At 39.7% G+C, this 20,834-nt stretch overlaps 1 protein-coding gene across 3 annotated transcripts in view; it reads left to right on the forward strand.

The window, feature by feature from the left end:
• gpc5a (glypican 5a) overlaps positions 1 to 20,834 on the forward strand; it is a 487,024-nt gene that overhangs the window by 229,578 nt on the left and 236,612 nt on the right. For all 3 annotated transcript variants that reach the window (XM_078402331.1, XM_078402329.1, XM_078402330.1), the window contains one exon: positions 11,161 to 11,329. In XM_078402331.1, coding sequence (XP_078258457.1) covers positions 11,161 to 11,329 — 169 coding nt within the window. The remainder of the gene's footprint in view (positions 1 to 11,160; positions 11,330 to 20,834) is intronic.

Consider the following 20,834-nt stretch of genomic DNA (forward strand, 5'->3'; position numbering starts at 1 on the left):
TAAAACATTAAAGATTAATATTTTTAATGAACATTGACACATTCATTGAACTTTTGGCCATCGAATGTGTTAAGCAAATGTTTCAAGAAGGATTTACTTCATTAAATCAAAGTGATGTTATCAGTTGTCATAAACTGTGGATGGGTTAATCAGTCGCAAAAAAATCTTTTTGCCACTTACTACAAAGCATTCGTAGTTATTGGGTGATTTGTGAGATTTTATTGACATGGATGAAGGTAGATTGGCTAATGAAATTATTCAGACATTTTATGGTTCAAATAGATAAAAACCAAAGGAAAAATTGATAATCAAATTTAGTAGGAAGAAAGTTGATGACAGATTTTATGTTTGGTTGTTAACCTCCAGTTACATTTCTCCCAGACGAAGGGATTCCTTTATCCTTTTTATCATGACTTTGAGCTGCAGTGTATGAACCAGTGTGATAATCAGAGGATTCAAAACAATCATCCTGGTGCTGGCAAAATTAAATTGTGATGTGTCATGTAGAAAATCATAACATGAAAAAGAACAGCATGGATATAAATAACATTTGTTTTCACCTGTACTCTGAACATTTCTTTCAATGAAGAATGTAGAAGCGCATTCAGGAGTGGTCTCAAATTAATTTTCAATCTCTGAAGCCATACAACACATACACAAAAGAGCAAATACAACTATAATAGCATAGTATACCGTAATCTAATAGTACATAGCTTCTAATCCAAATTACTTCTGAGAGTCACTGACATAAAGCATGCTATAATTCAATCATACATAACGAGATTGATATGTTAGTCACGCATATGAAAACAGAAATTCTGGAATTTATTAACAGCCTAGTTTCTATTCATACTGCTCTTATACTGCAAGCCAACAATGGGTTTCTTATTCAAAATGCCTGTGGTTCGCGATTTTAAGAATCTGACAATATAATTTGTTTAAATCATTTGTAGACTTTGAGAAACTCAGAAACCGCCTCTGAAGGGTCCTTGACCCAAAGAAACTGTTTATTTTTTCAATGCAGCTACATGACCAACTGAGTACTTACAGTATGTTTTGTTTTATTTCATATTGACAACATCTGCAGTAATTTGTTTTTCAGCATATTTAATTTTCATTTGCTTTAATGTCCACTGGACTCCGTTTTAAGTGTTTCATAATCAAGTCAAAGATCTTTCGAAAATGTTTGTTTATCTAGGGTGATGTACGCTGCATCCTCTGCCCATAACCAGTCAACCCTGATCCTGACAACTTGCAGGTTATATTTAGTGCATGAATAGGCTCTTCAGCTCACCATGTCTGCATGATGACCATGATGTTAATTTAACTCATTCCATCTGCTTGTTCATGGTCTGCATCTTGCTATTCCATGCCTGTTCATGTGCCTATTACATTTTCAACCTATGCCCTCTAATATTTAACCTTTCTAGTCTGGGGAAAAAGACACGAACGTCACCCCATTTATGAACATAGAACATAGATTAGTGCAGCACAAGAACAGGTCCTTTAGCGATGATGTAGAAACAAGGATCGGCAAATGCTGGTTTACAAAAAAAGACAATAGACAATAGGTGCAGGAGTAGGCCATTCGGCCCTTTGAGTCAGCACCGCCATTCGCCATGATAATGGCTGATCATGCACAATCAGTACCCCGTTCCTGCCTTCTCCCCATATCCCCTGAATCCGCTATCTTCTGAGGCAGAGAATTCCACAGCTTCACAACTCTGAGTAAAAATGTTCTTCCTCATCTCCGTTCTAAATGGCCTACCCCTTATTCTTAAACTGTGGCCCCTGGTTCCGAACTCCCCCAACATCGGGAACATGTTTCCTGCCTCTAGCCTGTCCAATCCCTTAACGACCTTATGTTTCAATAAGATCCCCTCTTATCCTTCTAAATTCCAGAGTATACAAGCCCAGTCGCTCCAGTCTTTCAACGTACGACAGTCCCGCCATTCCGGGAATTAACCTCGTGAACCTACGCTGCACTCCTTCAATATCAAGAATGTCCTTAAGTTTGGAGACCAAAACTGCACACAATACTCCAGGTGTGGTCTCACTAGGGCCTGTACAACTGCAGAAGGACCTTTGTTCCTATACTCAACTCCCTTTGTTATGAAGGCCAACATTCCATTGGCTTTCTTCACTGCCTGCTGTACCTGCATGCTTCCTTTCAGTGACTGATGCACTAGGACACCCAGATCTCGTTGTACTTCCCCTTTTCCTAACTTGGTACCATTCTGATAATAATCTGCCTTCCTGTTCTTACCACCAAAGTAGATAACCTCACATTTATCCACATTAAACTGCATCTGCCATGCATCCGCCCACTCACACAACCTGTCCAAGTAACCCTGCAACCTCATAGCATCTTCCTCACAGTTCACACTGCCATTCAGCTTTGTATCATCTGCAAATTTGCTAATGTTACTTTTAATCCCTTCATCAAAGTTATTAATGTATATTGTAAATAGCTGCGGTCCCAACACCGAGCCTTGCGGTATCCCACTAGTCACTGCCTGCCATTCTGAAAGGGACCCATTTATCCCCACTCTTTGCTTTCTGTCTGCTAACCAATTTTCTATCCATGTCAGTACCCTACCCCCAATACCATGTGCTCTAATTTTGGCAACTAATCTCCCATATGGGACCTTGTCAAAGGCTTTCTGAAAGTCAAGGTACACTACATCCACCGGCTCTCCCCAGTCCATTTTCCTAGTGACATCCTCAAAAAATTCCAGAAGATTAGTCAAGCATGATTTCCCCTTCGTAAATCAATGCTGACTCAGAACGATCCTGTTACTGCTATCCAAATGCTCTGCAATTTCGTCTTTTATAATTGACTCCACCACCGATGTCAGACTAACTGGCCTATAATTTCCCGTTTTCTCTCTCCCTCCTTTCTTAAAAAGTGAGATAACATTAGCTACCCTCCAATCCGCAGGAACTGATCCTGAATCTATAGAACATTGGAAAATGATCACCAATGCATCCACGATTTCTAGAGCCAGCTCCTTAAGTCACAGGGATGCAGACCATCAGGCCCTGGGGATTTATCAGCCTTCAGTCCCATCAGTGTACCCAACACCATTTCCTGCCTAATGTGAATTTCCTTCAGTTCTTCCGTCACCCTAGGATCTCTGGCCACTAAACATCTGGGAGATTGTTTGTGTCTTTCTTAGTGAAGACAGATCCAAAGTACCGGTTCAACTCATCTACCATTTCCTTGTTCCCCATAATAAATTCACCTGCTTCTGTCTTCTGAGAGTCTTTTGACAGAGCTGGAGTAACTCAGCAGGTCAGACAGCATCCCTGGAAAAAATGGATAGGTGACATTTCAAAATTAGGTCCCTTCAGACTTATTGTGGGGAGGAGGGGTGGGGGGAAGAAAGCTGCAATAGAGAGGAGAGGCATGACAAAGCATGGCAGGTAATAAGTGAACACAGATAAAGTGAATTTTGTGTTTGTTTGGTATTGGGCCGATGGCAGATCTTCAGAGATATACATGTCTGAGAACTTGAAGATTTTGACTTTCTCAACCACCATCCTGTGAATGAGGACAGGCTCATGGATGTCTGGGCTTCTCCTCCTGAAGTGAATAATTATCACTTTGGTCTTACTGATAATGAGAGCAAGATTATTATTGTGCCACCATTCAATCAGATTTTCAATCTCACTCGTGTACTTTGACTCAGCGTTACCCATTATTGAACTCACTAGAGCATTTAAATCATCAGAAGATTTGCGATGACAGCGCATGAAGGACCACATGGACATACTTTGGTTCATTATTGAGCGAGAAAGAACTAAATGATCCCATATGCAACGGGTTTAGCCAGAGCTTTCGAGTCCAATCACGTCCAGTCATTCTTGAAGATGGATAATAAAGTAGGATGGCAAGAATAAGCCCAAATAAAATTGGAATTAATTAGTGAGAGAATTGATAGAGAGAAGCATGACATGTGCTTGGGGATGGGGTCTGGTAGGGTAGGGTCTGGGGTAAGGAATTTTCACAAACTGCTCATTCCTAACAGAAACGAAAATGGTTGTGGTCAGTAATATGCTAGGTAGTGCTGCTAGCTTACTGCTCCTTCACCCTGGTATTTTAGTCCTCGCCTCCGGTGTTGCCTGTGTGGAGTTTGAACATTCTTCCTGTGATAAGGCAGAAGGCTCCCGTGATGCACCACGCGGTGACAGAAGGCTCCCAACATGTGCCACGCAGCAGCGCAAGACTCCCGGGATGTGCCACGGAGCCAGATGAAGGAAGACCCAGCAAGCCACCAGCGGCCATGCGTGGTGGTAGGCTTGGCTCGCTACTGCAAAGAAAGACCCAGCGGGCTGTGGCTTGCAGGGGGCAAACTTGGAAGCTGCCAAGCTCAATCCCGAAAACGAGAAATCGCGGAGGAGGGAGCCGTTTGCGACAATAGATGCAAAGTGTGGGCCGATAGGGGAGGAACTGGGGTATTGCCTCCAGCGCCTTAAAGATCAGCTGCAGGAAGTGCCACCAGGACACAGGTGGTTGGGTGAGGAGCGGGACATTGGTTTGTGGGTCCAGCTGGTTGAGGGCAATGGAGGCCCTGCAGCAGCCTGGGACGTACTAGGATCGGAACCCACTTGAGTACATCGAGCGTGTTGATGGACTTTGGACCTTTAGTAAATGGCGCCAAAATATGGGACGTGTATGTGTGATCTATGCGGAAATAATTTCACAGTGCAGTGTGCACATGATAATAAAGCTCCATTAATAATGTAGATTTCCATTGGTTACTTCAATTTCCTCCCACATACGTACCTGGTTGGTAGTTTAATCGACTACCAAAAATTGCTTCCAGTTTAGTTGAATGGTGGGACTATCAAGTATGGGGGTTGGGGAAGGTATATTGAAGGGCATGTGGGCAAGAATAAATTATAGGAGAAAATAGTTGTAATGGATCTGATTACCCTGAGAGCTAGCATAAACTTGGTCTGGCAAGCAGCCTTCAATGTGTATCAAAAAATGAAAATAAAATCATTACAACCCAGGAAACGTTGTCTAGTTGTTGGCTGGTAATAAAGAAAACAATCATTGTTCCACATAGTGCATCAATGCATATGTCTAATTAAAGGCTTACTAGTTTTATCTTAGACTCCTGGTTAAAGATAAAATTGTGACTACATTTTGTATTGAATATTTTGTTTATTACTTTTTATATTGTCTGTACTCAAGCTGTTGATTTTAAACAGCTCGCCTCACCGAGTGCACGCCGACCATCGATCAACTAGTTATATGTTAACCCACTTTCGCATCCTTCGCACTACTGACAAATTAGTGCAGATGGACAAAATGGTTGGCATTGATATGCCGGGCTAAAAGACCCGTTTCCATGCTGTGCATTTGTGATTCAATGACTCCACCAGGTTCCTGAGATAGTATTTTAATGGATTGGCACTTGGCAGTTCTGTGTGAATGGCTATCTCTATTGCTTAACTCCCACAACACCTTATTTATCAATTTATATGTAAGAGGCCAAGAAATGTTTAACTCCTGAGTCTCTTCCCTGATAACTGGCCAACATTTTGGTGTAATTCAAGTCCAAGTCAGCATCTGGCTAATGGAAAGGGACTCCATTCTGGCTGGTAGTTGGCTGCTGGTCAGCACCACTTTAATAGTTGACAAGGCAACTGGTGGGAAAAAGTTTTGTGCTTGGAAAATTTAAAGCACAGGCAGGGGAGATGCAGGGTGCCAAAGGAGCCCCTTTTCTCCCAGAACAGCAGTAGCATTAAAAATAAAGCTAAACAACTTATGATTTAGCCTTCTTCCAGCTGTAGATCCTCTTCCCATAGTCTGCATCATTCAGTAAAGCACATGGTTTCTACACCTCAACCCACTAGTTGAATTACAGCTTGGACCAAATGAGTAATGAGGCCATAAAATGCATTTTTGAAGAATGTGGTGATTGTAACCAAGAGTCCTTGCTGTCTGCTGAAAGAGGCAGATTAAAATACCATCGGCAGCATCAGTGCACCACATGTGCAGGAAGTTACCAAGGTCATTTAAACGCTCTATTCCCTCAACCTCAACCACATCAACACCGTGTTTCCACCAGATGAGCATTTTGAGGTCTCCCAACCCCACATACATTTTGTTTTGTAATAATCTAAACTGATACTTACAAGATGTGTTAAATTAATGTTAACGTAAACAGCTAGTATCAATGAGAGAATGTACGGAGGGTTGAAAATAACATCTGTTCGTTTTCAGGCAGACTTTTAATTTATCTATGGCTTAGTGATATACTTCCTGTACCTTAATGTCACTAGACATGTGACCTTTAGTTGATTTTGTTTTAATTGACTTAAATCCACATCAGCATGATGTAAATTGTTTTGAGACTGAATGATGACATTATTCAGCTTTTTCTGAAACTTTCAATTTAAAAGACTGCAGGAAGGAAGGGGCCCGCAAAGGAAAATTTGGTTTTAAAGGAAATATTGGAAGTGCTAATACCTTTAGACTTTAATCAGAAAAATTTAAATCTGTAGAAACTTTTCTTTGTTTTGAAGTAAACATAACTTAGAATGTTGTAAATAACTTTATGCACACAAAAGTTGTAGAAATGGAGATATCCTAAATTTTCCCGTGTGGGTCTTTGAGCAATTATCTCTTGAATATTTTTGGTATTCATTAGTCATTGACCAGATGTTATGTTTTTATTTAAAAAAATACTACTTGGAAAGTGAGACAGCCACCTGGGAGATTTGTCCAAAGATTTGAAATGCATTCTTTATCTAAAGCAAAGTGTGTATAATAACACAGAAAGATATTAGAATCTGGAATAGTTCTTCAAATGTAATGTGATTGAAGACTTTGCATATGTTTTGCATTTTTATCCATGTATTTCTGTGTTCCTTAATATTTTTTTAATAATATATACGTCTATATATTTTTCTCTTTGTGTTTGAAGTTGAGATAATCATGAGAAATAAAAATAAACTGATTTTTTGCCTGTTTTAGATGTTAAACCCATTCAGGTATAATATTTTTGGTGGCAATGTTCACAAATGATAACCACTGAATTGATTAAAAAAAATATCCCTAAATCTATATGGAATTAAACATACTTAAAGAGGTCCTTTTGGGATTCTTAAAAATATTTGATTTGTACGTTTTAGAATTCCTCCGGAAGGAGTGTGAAGCAATGATATTTTAAAAGAATTCCACCTATATTTCAATCACTTTTTTAGTTTTGGTTTGGAACCTCATGAGAGCTACTTTGAATTAGTGATGGCTTTGATGCCAAAGATGCTGGAGGTGACATTTAGGTTAGCTGGGTTCTGACATTTCACCGACCAAAGTATTAGAACACACGAGATTGCTTTTTGGATTGCTGATAAAAGAGGAACAGAATAGACTTGCGAAGGGTGATCATAGTAGATTGAAGGAGGATTGTTAGGCTATGGCTTTTCTACTACAAGAATGTAGAAATTTTGGAGAAATGCAGAAATGTCTCATAATTAGTTCCTATAAATGTTCAGTATGTCATGAAAATTAGGGATGAATATACAAATATGCTGCACCTCATGCAGGAATGCCCAACGTTTGAGAAAGAGTGAAGAATAAAGAAAACTTGAAGCTCCAGAGAAATAGTTCCCTTGTTGCCTTCCGTTATTCCAGATTAGCCCACTGTGCACATTACAGACAATGAAAGTTGGGACCAATCAAATCAAAATCTCCAAACAAATTCACAAAGTGCTGCAGTAACTCAGTAGATCAGGTAATATATCTGAATAACCTGGGCAGGTGACGTTTTGGGTCAGGACCTTTGTTCAAACTGATTTGGGGAGGGGGAGGGTAAGAAAGCTGGAAGAGAGGAGAGGGAGAATAAAGCCTGACAAATAATGGGTGGATGTAGGTGAAGGAGGTTTTGGATAGGCAGATGGATGGACAAATGCTAGAGACGAAATGCAGAAGGTGTGAGACAAAAGGATTGAAGATTTGAAAATTGCGAGTCGCATAAAAACATTAGAAAATAGGTGCAGGAGGAGGCCATTTGGCCCTTTGAGCCAACACCGCCATTCATTGCGATCATGACTGATCATCCACAATCAGTAACCTGTGCCTGCCTTCTCCCCATATCCCATGTTCTATCATATTTTGACTCACTTTCAATGAAGAAGAACCCAGCCAAATACTGCCAGTGTCTGTGAACAGAGCAAGCCATTTATAATTGAATGAAATGACAATTTGGGTAAATCCACCTACTTGAGGCCCAAGACCAGGAGGACTCACAGATTTGTAGGATTGAGGAAGGAATGTGGGTGGAAGAGAAGGGAAAGGGGAGTAATAGGTGCAAGTCCAGTTGGCCACAAGGGAAAGAGGGGGAAGGTTAATAAAGGGGGGAGTGGGAGAAGAAGGGGAAAGGGAAGGGGAAAGGGAAGGGGGGTCGTTACTTAAAATTGGCAAATTCAATGTTTGCTACCCATGCGAATATGAGGTGTTGTTCTTCCATTTTGCTTGTGACCTTACTCTGACAATTGAAATGGCCCAGGACAGAAAGGTCAGTATGGGAATGGGATGAGGAATTAAAATGGTTAGCAACCTGGAGATCCAGTTGGCCTTCGCAGACCGAGTACAACTGTTTGGCAAAATGGTCGCTGAGTCTACACTTGATCTCACTGATGTACAGGAGGCCACAACGGGAATGCCAGATGCAGTGCATGAGGTTAGCGGAGATACGCATGAACCTACTTGCAAGGGAGGAAGAGAGGTTAGATGTAAGTAAACAGATGAGCATATAGATGAACAACATATTGCTGATGCCCTGGAAGGTCACTTCATATAAGTTAAAAATATTTTTCACCTTATCTTCAGTCAGGGGATGGTACTGAATGGAAGGCCTTGCTGTATCCACAAGTAATCTTCTCATTGTGGTGCACTTGAGGTTCACCTCAGTAGTTCCATGATTTCCCACCAGCCAATCCTGCTGCCAGTGGCGGAGCTCACTTTCACTATTACAGTACATTTTATCAATGCAATATATTTTATATTATGTTATAATCTATCTGGAATGTTAATCTTTAACTTGATGAAGTGCATTGTGATGACACCAGAGATTTATTCTCTTATGAAGTGTCTTCAATGCGGGCACGCTGATACAGAGGAAATGAAGAGAGGAAACAATGATACAAATGTTGGGTACTTCACTGAACGGCTGGAGAGTAGATGTAGATGTCAGGTATCCAAATACAGATTTAAATATTCAAGCTTTATGATTGCGTGTTTTGTGGAAGGATCTGTAGACATGCAGGAATTATTTTTCTCCTGAGAATCTCAGATTCCAGGCGCATTGAATAGAAAATGAAGACCCATTTTTCTCATCTATATTACTAAAACTCTCGTTTGTTATCTTGTTTGTGACTGAACTTCAGCCAAAATAGTACACGATAGTGCGACGATTTTATGCCCACCTTACTCACCATTGTCACTTTAGTGATAATGCAAGTAGTTTTATTGAAATCAGTCTTATATTTTTAAAGTTATTCGCATTTTAAAGTTTTAAAGGATGGGAGGGGAGGGGGAAGGAAGGGGGAGAAGGGGAGGGGGGATGACAGGGTGCTGCACCAATGCAGGAGAGGTTTGGGCCCAACGGGTCCACTTGATCTAGTATATCCTAAAAATAAACAGTTCAAGAAATTATAAATAAAAGACTGCTATTACACATTCAGTAATCCCTGAAAACTGCTATCACAGCAGTTAGACCTACATTCATGCTTAATAATTAATAAGATCGATTAAAATACAGCAATCTCTGATTTGTGAGAGAGACACAAAGGAGAATGAGGTGGGTGTGCATTGTACTCTTCATTGCTGAGTTGTGTTGGGTGGTGAAGGATATGATTGAAGGAAAAGCTGAAGGACTAATACCTTACATTGTGAGCAATGGAGAAACGTGCTGCTTTGTCCACTCTTGCTTCTCTTAATACTACTGATGGATTTGTCACACTGTGTCTATGAGTTACAGTCAGTACTGTTGAGATTGACAATCTCTGTGATTTCTCTCCAAGAGTGATGGTCATGATGTTTTGAACTTTTCCTGCTTCCAGTGACCACATATAAAATAATCTCCAGGCATGCCTTAGGAAAATGATTTCCCTATGACATTGTGTTTTCTATTGTCATCCACTTGTTTCGAGGAATTTGGTATTATGAATTGAAGATTTGCTTGTACGATTTCAAGAAATTTCAGGAATTGGAATAACCTCAACCCTAATTGTGTGGTAATGAGTACTTACAAACTCCCAATTTTTTTTAGGAGTTAAACAAGGCAATATTTCTAAAATTTTGAACAACATCACAATAAATTAATAGTAAAAGGGAGCATGCTGTGTAATTTTATATCCTTTGCCTTAATGGGGGGTTGCATTTTCAAAGTGAGGTAAAAGCATGTGGTTAAGGTTGCTCAAAAGACTGATTTTACAGAAGGATATTCTGCTGGGGTGCTATGGAAGTAAATGTAGCAAAGCAAACTGCTGCTGACTTAAACTAGTTGGAATATCCTTTTTGTTCATGTATACTATACAAAGTGGTTCGGTTAATAGTAGTACAAGGACTCTGGTAATATGGATGGATTACTAAGCTAAGACTGATATCATGTAAAGATTAATAATCATTTCAGTTTCAAATAGTTCCTTATAGGAATTAAAATGAATGTGACATTACAATGCATTTAAAGTACAATGCCACATTATGACGATATTTTTAATAAATCACAATTTATTGGCAATCTTTCATCTCATGGTACATTAGTTTAATTTCCCAATATCACTTCATTTCATTGAATATCAAATTTTATTAAAGTAATTATATAGTTTGTAATGACACCACTAATCTTGAAGAGATGAAGTTAAATTGTTTAAAATTAAAACCAAAATGCTTGAAGTTTACAGCAACTAAATAAATTCTTAGTTTCACATGAAATATTAACCAGAAATTTTCACATGTTTGGTGACAGTCTTGAATTTTTGCCCATTTTCTCTCTTTTGTGACATTGCCTCCATTCAGTATTGTGATTTCTACCCTTTATAGTTTCCTTTGAAATGTTGAAAATTCTCACATCTTTCAAAATGAAAAAGTGTGGAAAAAGTGAAATATCCATCTAATTGTTTAATCCATTCTGTTTGCAGCTGCTACAAGGAAAAGTGATCTCTGTGTACGAGAAGGGGCAACTGGCAGAAAAGGCCAGCAGACAAATGGATACTGATGATGTCCAGATCAGTGGAGACTGTGATGATGAGGACGGCTGCATTGGCTCAGCAAATGGAGCAGTAAAAACAGCTTTCAAGCTCACTGAATGTGAGTCTTCAATAATGTCACTCTTCTGTCTGGCCAAATCAATGCATTGTCAAAACTAAGTTTGCAAGAAAGCTCAAAAATGGTATTTTTGTTATTATTTTCTGAGATCCCCAAAATGGTCAAATACTAGCGAGCATAGTTTTAAGGTCAGTGGGGAAAGGTTTAAAAGGAAATGTGTAGGGCAAGATTTTGACACAGAGACCAGTGGGTGCCACGGGTGATGGTGAAGGCGGATACGTTCATGGTGTTTCAGATGCTTTTAGATAGGCACGTGGATATGCAGGACATGGAAGGATGTGGATCATGTGCAGGCAGAAGAGAATAGTTTAACTTAGCATCATGTTCGGCACAGACATTGCGGGCTGAAGAGTCTGTTTCTCTACTGTTCTATGTTCTATAAGGGTGTAAGAGTTTACTAAAGAGGGAAATCAGGAGAGCAAAAATGGAGCATGAGATAGCATTGGCAGATAAGATTTTTTTAAATCTCCAAGAGATTCTACAGAAATATTGAAGGCAAAAGAGTAATTTTGGAGGGATTAGGGCACTTAAAGATCAATGAGGTAATCTATGTGTGGAAACACAGGAGATGGGGAAGCTGTTAAATTAATATTTATTGTCGGTATTTACTTTAGGGAAAGACATGGATCCTAGGGAAATTGATGAGTCTAACAGTGGTGTCTTGAAGAGAGTCCACATTAAAGAAAAGAAGATAAAACGCATTATGTCTGATAAATGCCCAGGACATGATCAAGTGTATCTAAGTACATTATGGGAAGCTATTGAAGAAATTGTGGGGCCATTAGCAGAGATATTGGTATCATGAATAGCAACAAGTAAGGTATCTGATGTCTGGAAGAAGGCTAATGTTGTGCCTCTATTTAAAAAAAGGCTATAAGGAAAAGCCTGGGAATTACAAATCAGTAAAGCTTACAGTGGAAGGTAAGTTAAGGAGGGTGTTAAATCAAATTCTTTACCTTCAGTCTGAATAATCACACGTGATACTGGATTAGCACATCAGATTTATTCCACCATGGGGTTGTTCCCGAGAAGATCTCCAGACACAACACAAGTGTCTGAAGAGACCTCAACTCAGGGCAGGGGAAGAACAACAACTTCTCCACCATTGTTTACTTTTTTATACAGAAAAAGAGAGGTGTGACAAAAAGAAATCAAGGACCAATTACACATATGGTGGAGAAGTTGTTCTTCTTCCCCTGCCCTGAGTTGAGATCTCTTCAGACACTAGTGTTGTGTCTGGAGATCCTCTTGGGGAAGAACCCCATGGTGGAATAAATCTGATGTGCTAATCCAGTATCACGTGTGATTATTCAGACTGAAGGTAAAGAACTTGATTTAACAAGGGGATTCTGAGAGTTAGGATTTACATACATTTGGAAAGGCAAGGACTGAGTAGGGATAGTCAATATGACTTTGTGCATGGGAATCTTGTCTCACCAATTTGACTGAGTATTTTCAAGAGGTGACCAAGAAGATTGAAGCAGGCAGTCTGGTAGGCATTGTCCTTATGGACTTCAGCAAGGCCTTTGACCAAGTACCAAATGATAGGCTTGTCCGGAAGGTTAGATCATGTAGGATCCAGTGAGCCAGCCAATTAGATACAAAATTGCTTGAAGGTTGGTAACAGAGGGTGGCAGTAGAGAGTTGCTTTCAGAGGCCAATAACAAATGGTATACCACTGGGATCGAAGCCGATTCCATCGTTGTTCTTTATTTATTAACAATTTGTATGTGAATGTACTTGGCATGATTAGCAAGTTTGCAGGTGACACTAAAACTGGGCAGTGAAGGTATTTATCTACGATTGCAACAAGATCTTGATGAACTGAGCTAATGGGCAGATGGAATTTAATTCAGATAAATATGAAATGTTGATTTTTTTATAGTACAAACCAAGGTAGGACATAGAGTAAATGGTAAAGCCCTGGGGAGTGTTGGAGAACAGAGAGACCAAGGGGTGCTGGTACATACTTCAATAAATGTGGCGATACATGTGGACTGCTTAATGAAGAAGGAATTTGGCTTTTTCCTTTGTTGCGCAAGGCATTAAGTACGAAGGTTGAATGTCATGTTACAGCAATATAAGTTGTTGATAAGGCCACGTGTGGAGTATTGTGTACATTCCTGGTTGCCTTGCTATGGGAACAATGTTATTTCACTAGATAGTTTGCAAGGATGTTACCAGTCTAAAAGACAAAACCTGGAAGCATTTTTAGCCATGAATTTTTTTTAACTACAATACTTGCCTGGAATTCAATTTTATTTTAATGTGATTGATATGCTTTTGTATTTAAAATATTGGGATTCTGTGTAATATGCAGCAACAGTAATTCATCTACCTTCTCACTCTGGCGATACAGCTGTAAATTAATTATCTTGAGCTAACGTTTCCAGTCACAGAAGCATTGATTTTGAGCCAAGTTGCCTGAACTGAGTTGCAAGTGACTGATCTATTGTTTTACCCTGTGGTATATTGAATTCAGTTGCCAGCGATCTGTGCATGTCTTTATCACATCAAAGTTCTGAGTCACAAGGCCACTTTCTACAAATATTTTGTTGTATTGAACAGTCTATGAATATCTCTGCCTTGGTTGGTTATCATTTTGGAATTTGTACATGAATGTGAAAAACCCAGAGATTTTAATAGGAATGCTAACACTCCAGAAATATCCTATAGTCTCTGTGAGTTAACAGTCAGCAGTTGACGATCCTGTTAAAAATTTAGAAGGAAGATATGGTTTAAATAGTGTATGTTAAAGTTTCTTTGAGTATATTTGTTTATTTGCTGCAAAGAAATATTGAAAGAGAAAAATGGGGTTGGAAAGTTGGGTTATGGTTTGGGTTATAACCACTGTGGTTCAAGAGACTGATGGGTTATTGGGAAGAAGTTGTCCTTGAACCTGGAGGTAATGGTTCTCGGGGTCCTGTACCTACCAGATGGTAGCAGTGAGCAGTTTCCTGGATGATGTAGCTCTTTGAAGATATTAATTGCCATAATAAATCTGGCTTCCTATTGATCCCTTCGATGGTGGGGAGGTCAATACTAGTGATGGACCAGGTAATGTCCCCCAATTTCTACAGCATCCTTCGTTCTTGGGCATTCAAATTACTGAACGAATCCAAGATGAATCCATTAATTATGCTAAATCTCCTCAAACCTCTGTGAAATTAGAGATGTTGATGTGCTTTCTTTATGATTTTTTTGTGTTTGTTTGTGGCAACATATTCCACAGATTCACTACCCTCCGGCTGAAGAAATTTCTCCTCATCTCCATTCTTAAGGTCTGTCCATTCATTATGAGGCTGTGCCTTCTGGTCATTGACACTCCCACTAATGGAAACATCCTCTCCCTGTCCACTCTACCTAGTCCTTTCACTACTCGGTAGGTTTCAATGAGATCCCCCCCTCATTTTTCTAAACTCCAGTGACTACATGCCCAGAGGCATTGAACACTCCTCATACAGTGACCCAATTATCCCCAGTATCTTTCTCCTAAACCTCCTCTGGACACTCTCCAAGGCCAGTTCATTCTTCCTTGGATATGCAGTCCAAAACTGCTCACAATATTCCAAGGGCAGCTTTAGGTATTGCTTCATCATTCAGCGAGATTCTGGCAAATATATATTCTAATTCCATTTAATCACCTCCAAAAACCATGGACATCCATTGGTTTGCATTTATTAATTGAGCTAGTATTTACTATTTTTGTAGATGCCCAATCATACTTTGCATGTATATGTAGGAAAATAACTGCAGATGCTGGTACAAATCGGTATATCAAAATGCTGGAGTAACTCAGCAGGTCAGGCAGCATCTTGGAGAGAGGGAATGGGTGACGTTTTGGGTCGAGACCCTTCTTCAAATGTATGTATATTGCATATTGCATGTTACATTTCAAATTGCATGTATATATGTTCCTGATATTGTTCTGAATGGATTTGATTTCACTTAAAGATTTATTTTGTTATCAACTTCCCTAACCATAGAAAAAGCTTCTATCTATTCTTCCACTTCCTTTCAAAATTCTATAAACCAAAACCAATCTCAAGCCTTATAAGAACAGTTGAAATAGCAAAGCAGTGTGGCAAATGACAATCTCACTGAAAATTCAGTTCTGTTGTCTAAAGGTTTTAAGATGCCTGAAAATGGTGTAATAATGCTCTTTGCTTTTGAATGGAGTTTTGCAAAGGAATTTCTATGTCAAGTCATACAAAGCCCTGGATGAGTAAGCACAGTGTATATTTCTGAGCACTGCACTTCAAAAATTAAAAAAAGGTAAACCTTGGAAGCACCTTACACTTATGTCGCTTAGACACTTTATATTCCATGCAAAACTTAAGAGTCCATCAATCTGACATGTGAACTGTTTGCTATTTTCACAGATGCTAGCTGACTTGCTGATATATCTGGCATTTTCTGTTTTTTGTATCTAGTGTGTGGCATCCAGATCTCTACACAGTGCTTCATAATGCCATCATAGAGCAAAGAACAGAACAAGAACAGACCCTTCGGTCTAAAATGTCTGTGCTAAACATAAAGCCAAGACCAACTCTTATCTGGCTGCATATAATCTATATCCCTCCACATGCCTATCCTAAAGTCTCTTAAATGCCACCATCATATCTGTCTCAACCACCATCCCCAGCAGTGCATTCCAGGCACTCACAACTCCTTATGTGAAAAAAACCCTGCTCTACGCATCTCCTTTAAACTTTGTCCCTCCCACCTTAAAACTATGCCTTCTCCAAGTTTGCGAATGACACGAAGCTGGGGGGCAGTGTTAGCTGTGAGGAGGATGCTAGGAGGCTGCAGGGTGACTTGGATAGGTTGGGTAAGTGGGCAGATGCATGGCAGATGCAGTATAATGTGGATAAATGTGAGGTTATCCACTTTGGTGGCAAGAACAGGAAAGCAGACTATTATCTGAATGGTGGCCGATTAGGAAAAGGGGAGATGCAACGAGACCTGGGTGTCGTGGTACACCAGTCATTGAAAGTAGGCATGCAGGTGCAGCAGGCAGTGAAGAAAGCGAATGGTATGTTGGCATTCATAGCGAACGGATTTGAGTATAGGAGCAGGGAGGTTCTGCTGCAGTTGTACAGGGCATTGGTGAGACCACACCTGGAGTATTGCGTACAGTTTTGGTCTCCTAATCTGAGGAAAGACATTCTTGCCATAGAGGGAGTACAGAGAAGGTTCACCAGATTGATTCCTGGGATGGCAGGACTTTCATATGATGAAAGACTGGATAGACTCGGCTTGTACTCGCTGGAATTTTGAAGATTGAGGGGGGATCTTATAGAAACGTACAAAATTCTTAAGGGGTTGGACAGGCTAGTTGCAGGAAGATTGTTCCCGATGTTGGGGAAGTCCAGAACAAGGGGTCACAGTTCAAGGATAAGGGGGAAGTCTTTTAGGACCGAGATGAGAACATTTTTTTTCACACAGAGAGTGGTGAATCTGTGGAATTCTCTGCCACAGAAGGTAGTTGAAGCCAGTTCATTTGGCTATATTTAAGAGGGAGTTAGATGTGGCCCTTGTGGCTAAAGAGATCAGGGGGTATGGAGAGAAGGCAGGTACAGGATACTGAGTTAGATGATCAGCCATGATCATATTGAATGGCGGTGCAGGCTCGAAGGGCCGAATGGCCTACTCCTGCACCTATTTTCTATGTTTCTAGTATTTAATTTTTCCATCTTGGGGAAAAAATATCCGACTGTCTATCCTGTCTATGCATCTCATAAATGCCAGGTGTAAACTCAAATGAACCTGATGCAAATACTGTGGCAAAAGTAGCAGATTCCAGGCCCAGCATCTTGGAGGTGCCAACTAATCTCTTGACACCTCAAGGAATTTCCACCATCTCTACGTATATGTCAGAAATATTCTGGAATAGTCTTGACTTGCTGGGATGTTTGCAGCTCAAACAACTCTCAAGGAGGTTGACAACATCCAACTCAAAGCTGCCTGTTTGATTGGCACCCCATCTGCCATCCTAAGTCTTCATTGGCTTCACTAATGGTGCAGTGTGTTCATCGACAAAATACATTGCAGTACTCATGTAGCTTTTCTGACAGCATCTTTCAAACCTGTGACCTCTACCACCAAGAACGACGAGGGCAGCAGATGCACCTGCACCACCACCTGCAGATTCCCCTTCAAACCTTACACCATACTGACTGGGAAATAAATTACAGAATCTGAATTCTGGAACTTCCTCCACAACAGCAGGTTAGTTGACACCTTCTGGATGCTGGGCCTCAGATCTGCAATTATAACCACAGTATTTATGCGGCAGGTTCATTTGAGTTTCTGATCAACAGTGAGTCCAAGGATGATCATGGTGGGGACCCACTGATGGTAATGCCATTAATGTCTTAGCTTCGGTACTCCTGACATACAGTATGTTGCCAGGCAGATGTCTCTTTGACTTTGATGTAAACTTTGGGAACGCCTGCCTATCTTCATGGGTTGAAGAAAAAGCAAAATGGCACCTTTTTTTCTTGAGAATGTAGCTTGGGTGATCCCCCAAACAGCAAGAGGAAGGAATAATCCAGAGGATGGGATTATGCATTTGGCATTTGTGGGAGTGCATTCAACAGAATGTTTGCAGCATTTTAAGAAGATGACTCACCACAACTTCTCAAAGATAATCAGGAAAGGGCAGTAAATGTTGGCCTCGCCACGATGGCTGGATAGTACAAAAAAAATTGCAGGGGTCTTCAGTGGGTCTTTCCAAATAGCAGGCTTACAGTGTTCATCGTGAGCCTGACCAGGTTCCCTATAACACTTGAGAGCACGCTCTCATCCTCTCTCATCACTGTATATTCATTCATTTCAGTTTCTGCTCATTTATTGACAACATTCTTTTGTATCTAGCAGACTGCTGCCTGTTTTGTTGATAACCTTTTTGCCTCAACTGCAGAGATTGAAACACCAAAGATAAAATATTGGCAGTAGCAAGAACTTGAAATAAATCAGTATGGATTCCACAGTGAGATGGACACTGTCTTTATGGGACTTCGAGAAGCAGCATTAGAATGACTGTCAATGATGTTTTGTCACCATTGAAAGATAATTCAATTTCTAGACTTTTGTAAGTTGGCCCTGTACCCTCAGGGTTAGTGTTCCATTGGCCTTCATTTGTTCATATTATTTTGCGATCTTTTTACATCGGCTCTCAAACCTCCATTACATTCACTGATAGTTTTTTCGCTCTTTATAAAATACTTGGTAAGCTATCTTTTTGTTGTCCAAAATGGATGTCCTCAGTCTCAAATACATCAAAATCTATCCATAATAACTTTGTCAGCTTAATTATAGAAACTTAGCCAATAAAGTGCAGAGAATTCTAACGTCTTTGAAACTTGTATTCAATAATCATTATGTGCTGAATAGACAAAAAAATCTTATTAAAAAGCTGTTCTCAACAACAATATAAGAATTGCTCTGAAACTGAATGTATTTTCAATTTCCTGCTCTAAAATATATTTTTCTGTTCAATTATTCAGTTATTCAATTCATTGCTCTCGGCAGAACTGTCTTTTTAGAGAAAGTACACAATTCATAAATTCCAGGAGTCTTTTTTTCCTTTGATCTAGCAGCTCTCTGTATATTATTTGCTGTCTGGTGGCATGAATTCCATTGCAACAGCATGTCATCTGGACAGCTGAATGCCTTGCAGAACTGGATGTAAAAAGTATTTGTCAAACACACTTTCCAGAGCCACCCAACAAAACAGAACGGAACAATAACAAAACATCAAATGAAACGATGTTCATAAACTTCTGGTTTTGAACTTCAACCTCAGCAGGCCCAGAGATCCAAAATGCCAAAGCATGAAGAGAAGATTTGGATGTAATTTAACTCATTGACATAAAAACAAATTTCAAATCTGGCAAATAACATAAGGAAAAAAAAGTGTACAGCAGTTGGGATGTTATGTTACAGTTGTACAAGATGTTGGTGAGGCCGCACTTGTGTTTAGTTTTGGTCACCCTGTTATAGTAAAGATGCCATAAAGCAAAAAGGAATGCAGAGATGATTTACGAGGATGTTGCCAGGACTCAATGACCTGATCTACAGTGAGAGATTGGGCAGTTAGTACTTTATTTCTTGGAGTGCAGGAGGCTAAGGGGTGATTTTATCGGTTTATCGGTTTATAAAATCATGACCGAAATTGATAGAATGAATGTACAGGGTCTTTTACCCAGTGGGCAAAGGTTTAGGGTGAGATGGAAATGATTGAATAGGAACCTGAGGGGTAGCTTTTTCACTCAGAGACTGGTGGGTACATCAAATGAGCTGCCAGATAAGCTAGATGATGCAGGTACAATAACAACATTTAAAAGACATGGGCAGGTACATAGATAGGAAAGCTTTAGAGGGATATATGGGTCAAATGCAGGCAAAATGGGACTAGCTTAGATGGGGCATCTTGGTCAGTATAGACAAGTTGGGCTGAAGTGTCTGTTTCCCTTCTGTATGACTAAAATTACTCATGATCTTGCGGCCATCAGATCTTTAATTTTGAACAGTAAAATAATCAGCAGTGGAGGAAATCAGCAGGCTACGCAGTATTTTTTGCTCAAGATTCCAGCATCTGCAGCTTCTTGTGTCCATAATCTTTTAACTGAAGTGGAAAATTGCAGAAGCTGGAAATCTAAAATAAAACAATGTTGGAAATACACTGGGTAGGTTTATTGTTTACTGTAAATTATCCCTAGTGTAGTTGGGACCTTGATGAGCTTCTATGAACTTGGTAACCAGTTTGGTGGTGATGATTGTGTTGAACGCTGAGCTGTTGTCTATGATGTTTTCTGTCTGCTGTTCACTGGGTAAATTTTACCACTTCTTCGCTGCGTTGGTGAAGCCTCCCACTTAGTACTTCATTCTCACTGATTTTCTACAATGATTCAGGTCGATGTGAAACTTTTTAACATTAATTAATTGCATGAAATTAAAAATTGTTGAGACATTTCTGAAAATTAGCTTTCCTCTGCTCCATATCTCATTTTACTCCTTTTCCTCCATTGGTAACTCATTTGGCTTCTGATGTTTGTTTCAAGCCAGGACATTTTAGATTTCACTTTTTTTTCTTTACAACCATTTTCATCACCATTTGATAGAGGGGACAATTGGAATTAAGGCTCTCAAGGCTATGAATGTCAGCTCATCTTCATCAGTGGAGAAAAACAACTGCTTTCTGTTGTGTTGACACCATTACACTAATCTACACTTTCTTCCTTCTATTAGTCCACCTCAGAATTGATCATAGTGCCCTGTTAAACAGTTCCTACTTGAACACTGAAGATAATATAACATTTAAACAATTATGTAGTACTAATATGCATATTCTTACTTTCCTCCCTTCTGAGAGCACCTAATGCTCTTGAACCTGATGGGAAATGTTCCGGCATGAAGTTGAACTCCATTCAAATTGGACTCTTAAATTGGCAAAGTCTAATTTGTGTGTATCCTAACATCA

Source organism: Rhinoraja longicauda, chromosome 7, assembly GCF_053455715.1.
Source record: "Rhinoraja longicauda isolate Sanriku21f chromosome 7, sRhiLon1.1, whole genome shotgun sequence".
Lineage (NCBI taxonomy): Eukaryota > Metazoa > Chordata > Chondrichthyes > Rajiformes > Arhynchobatidae > Rhinoraja > Rhinoraja longicauda.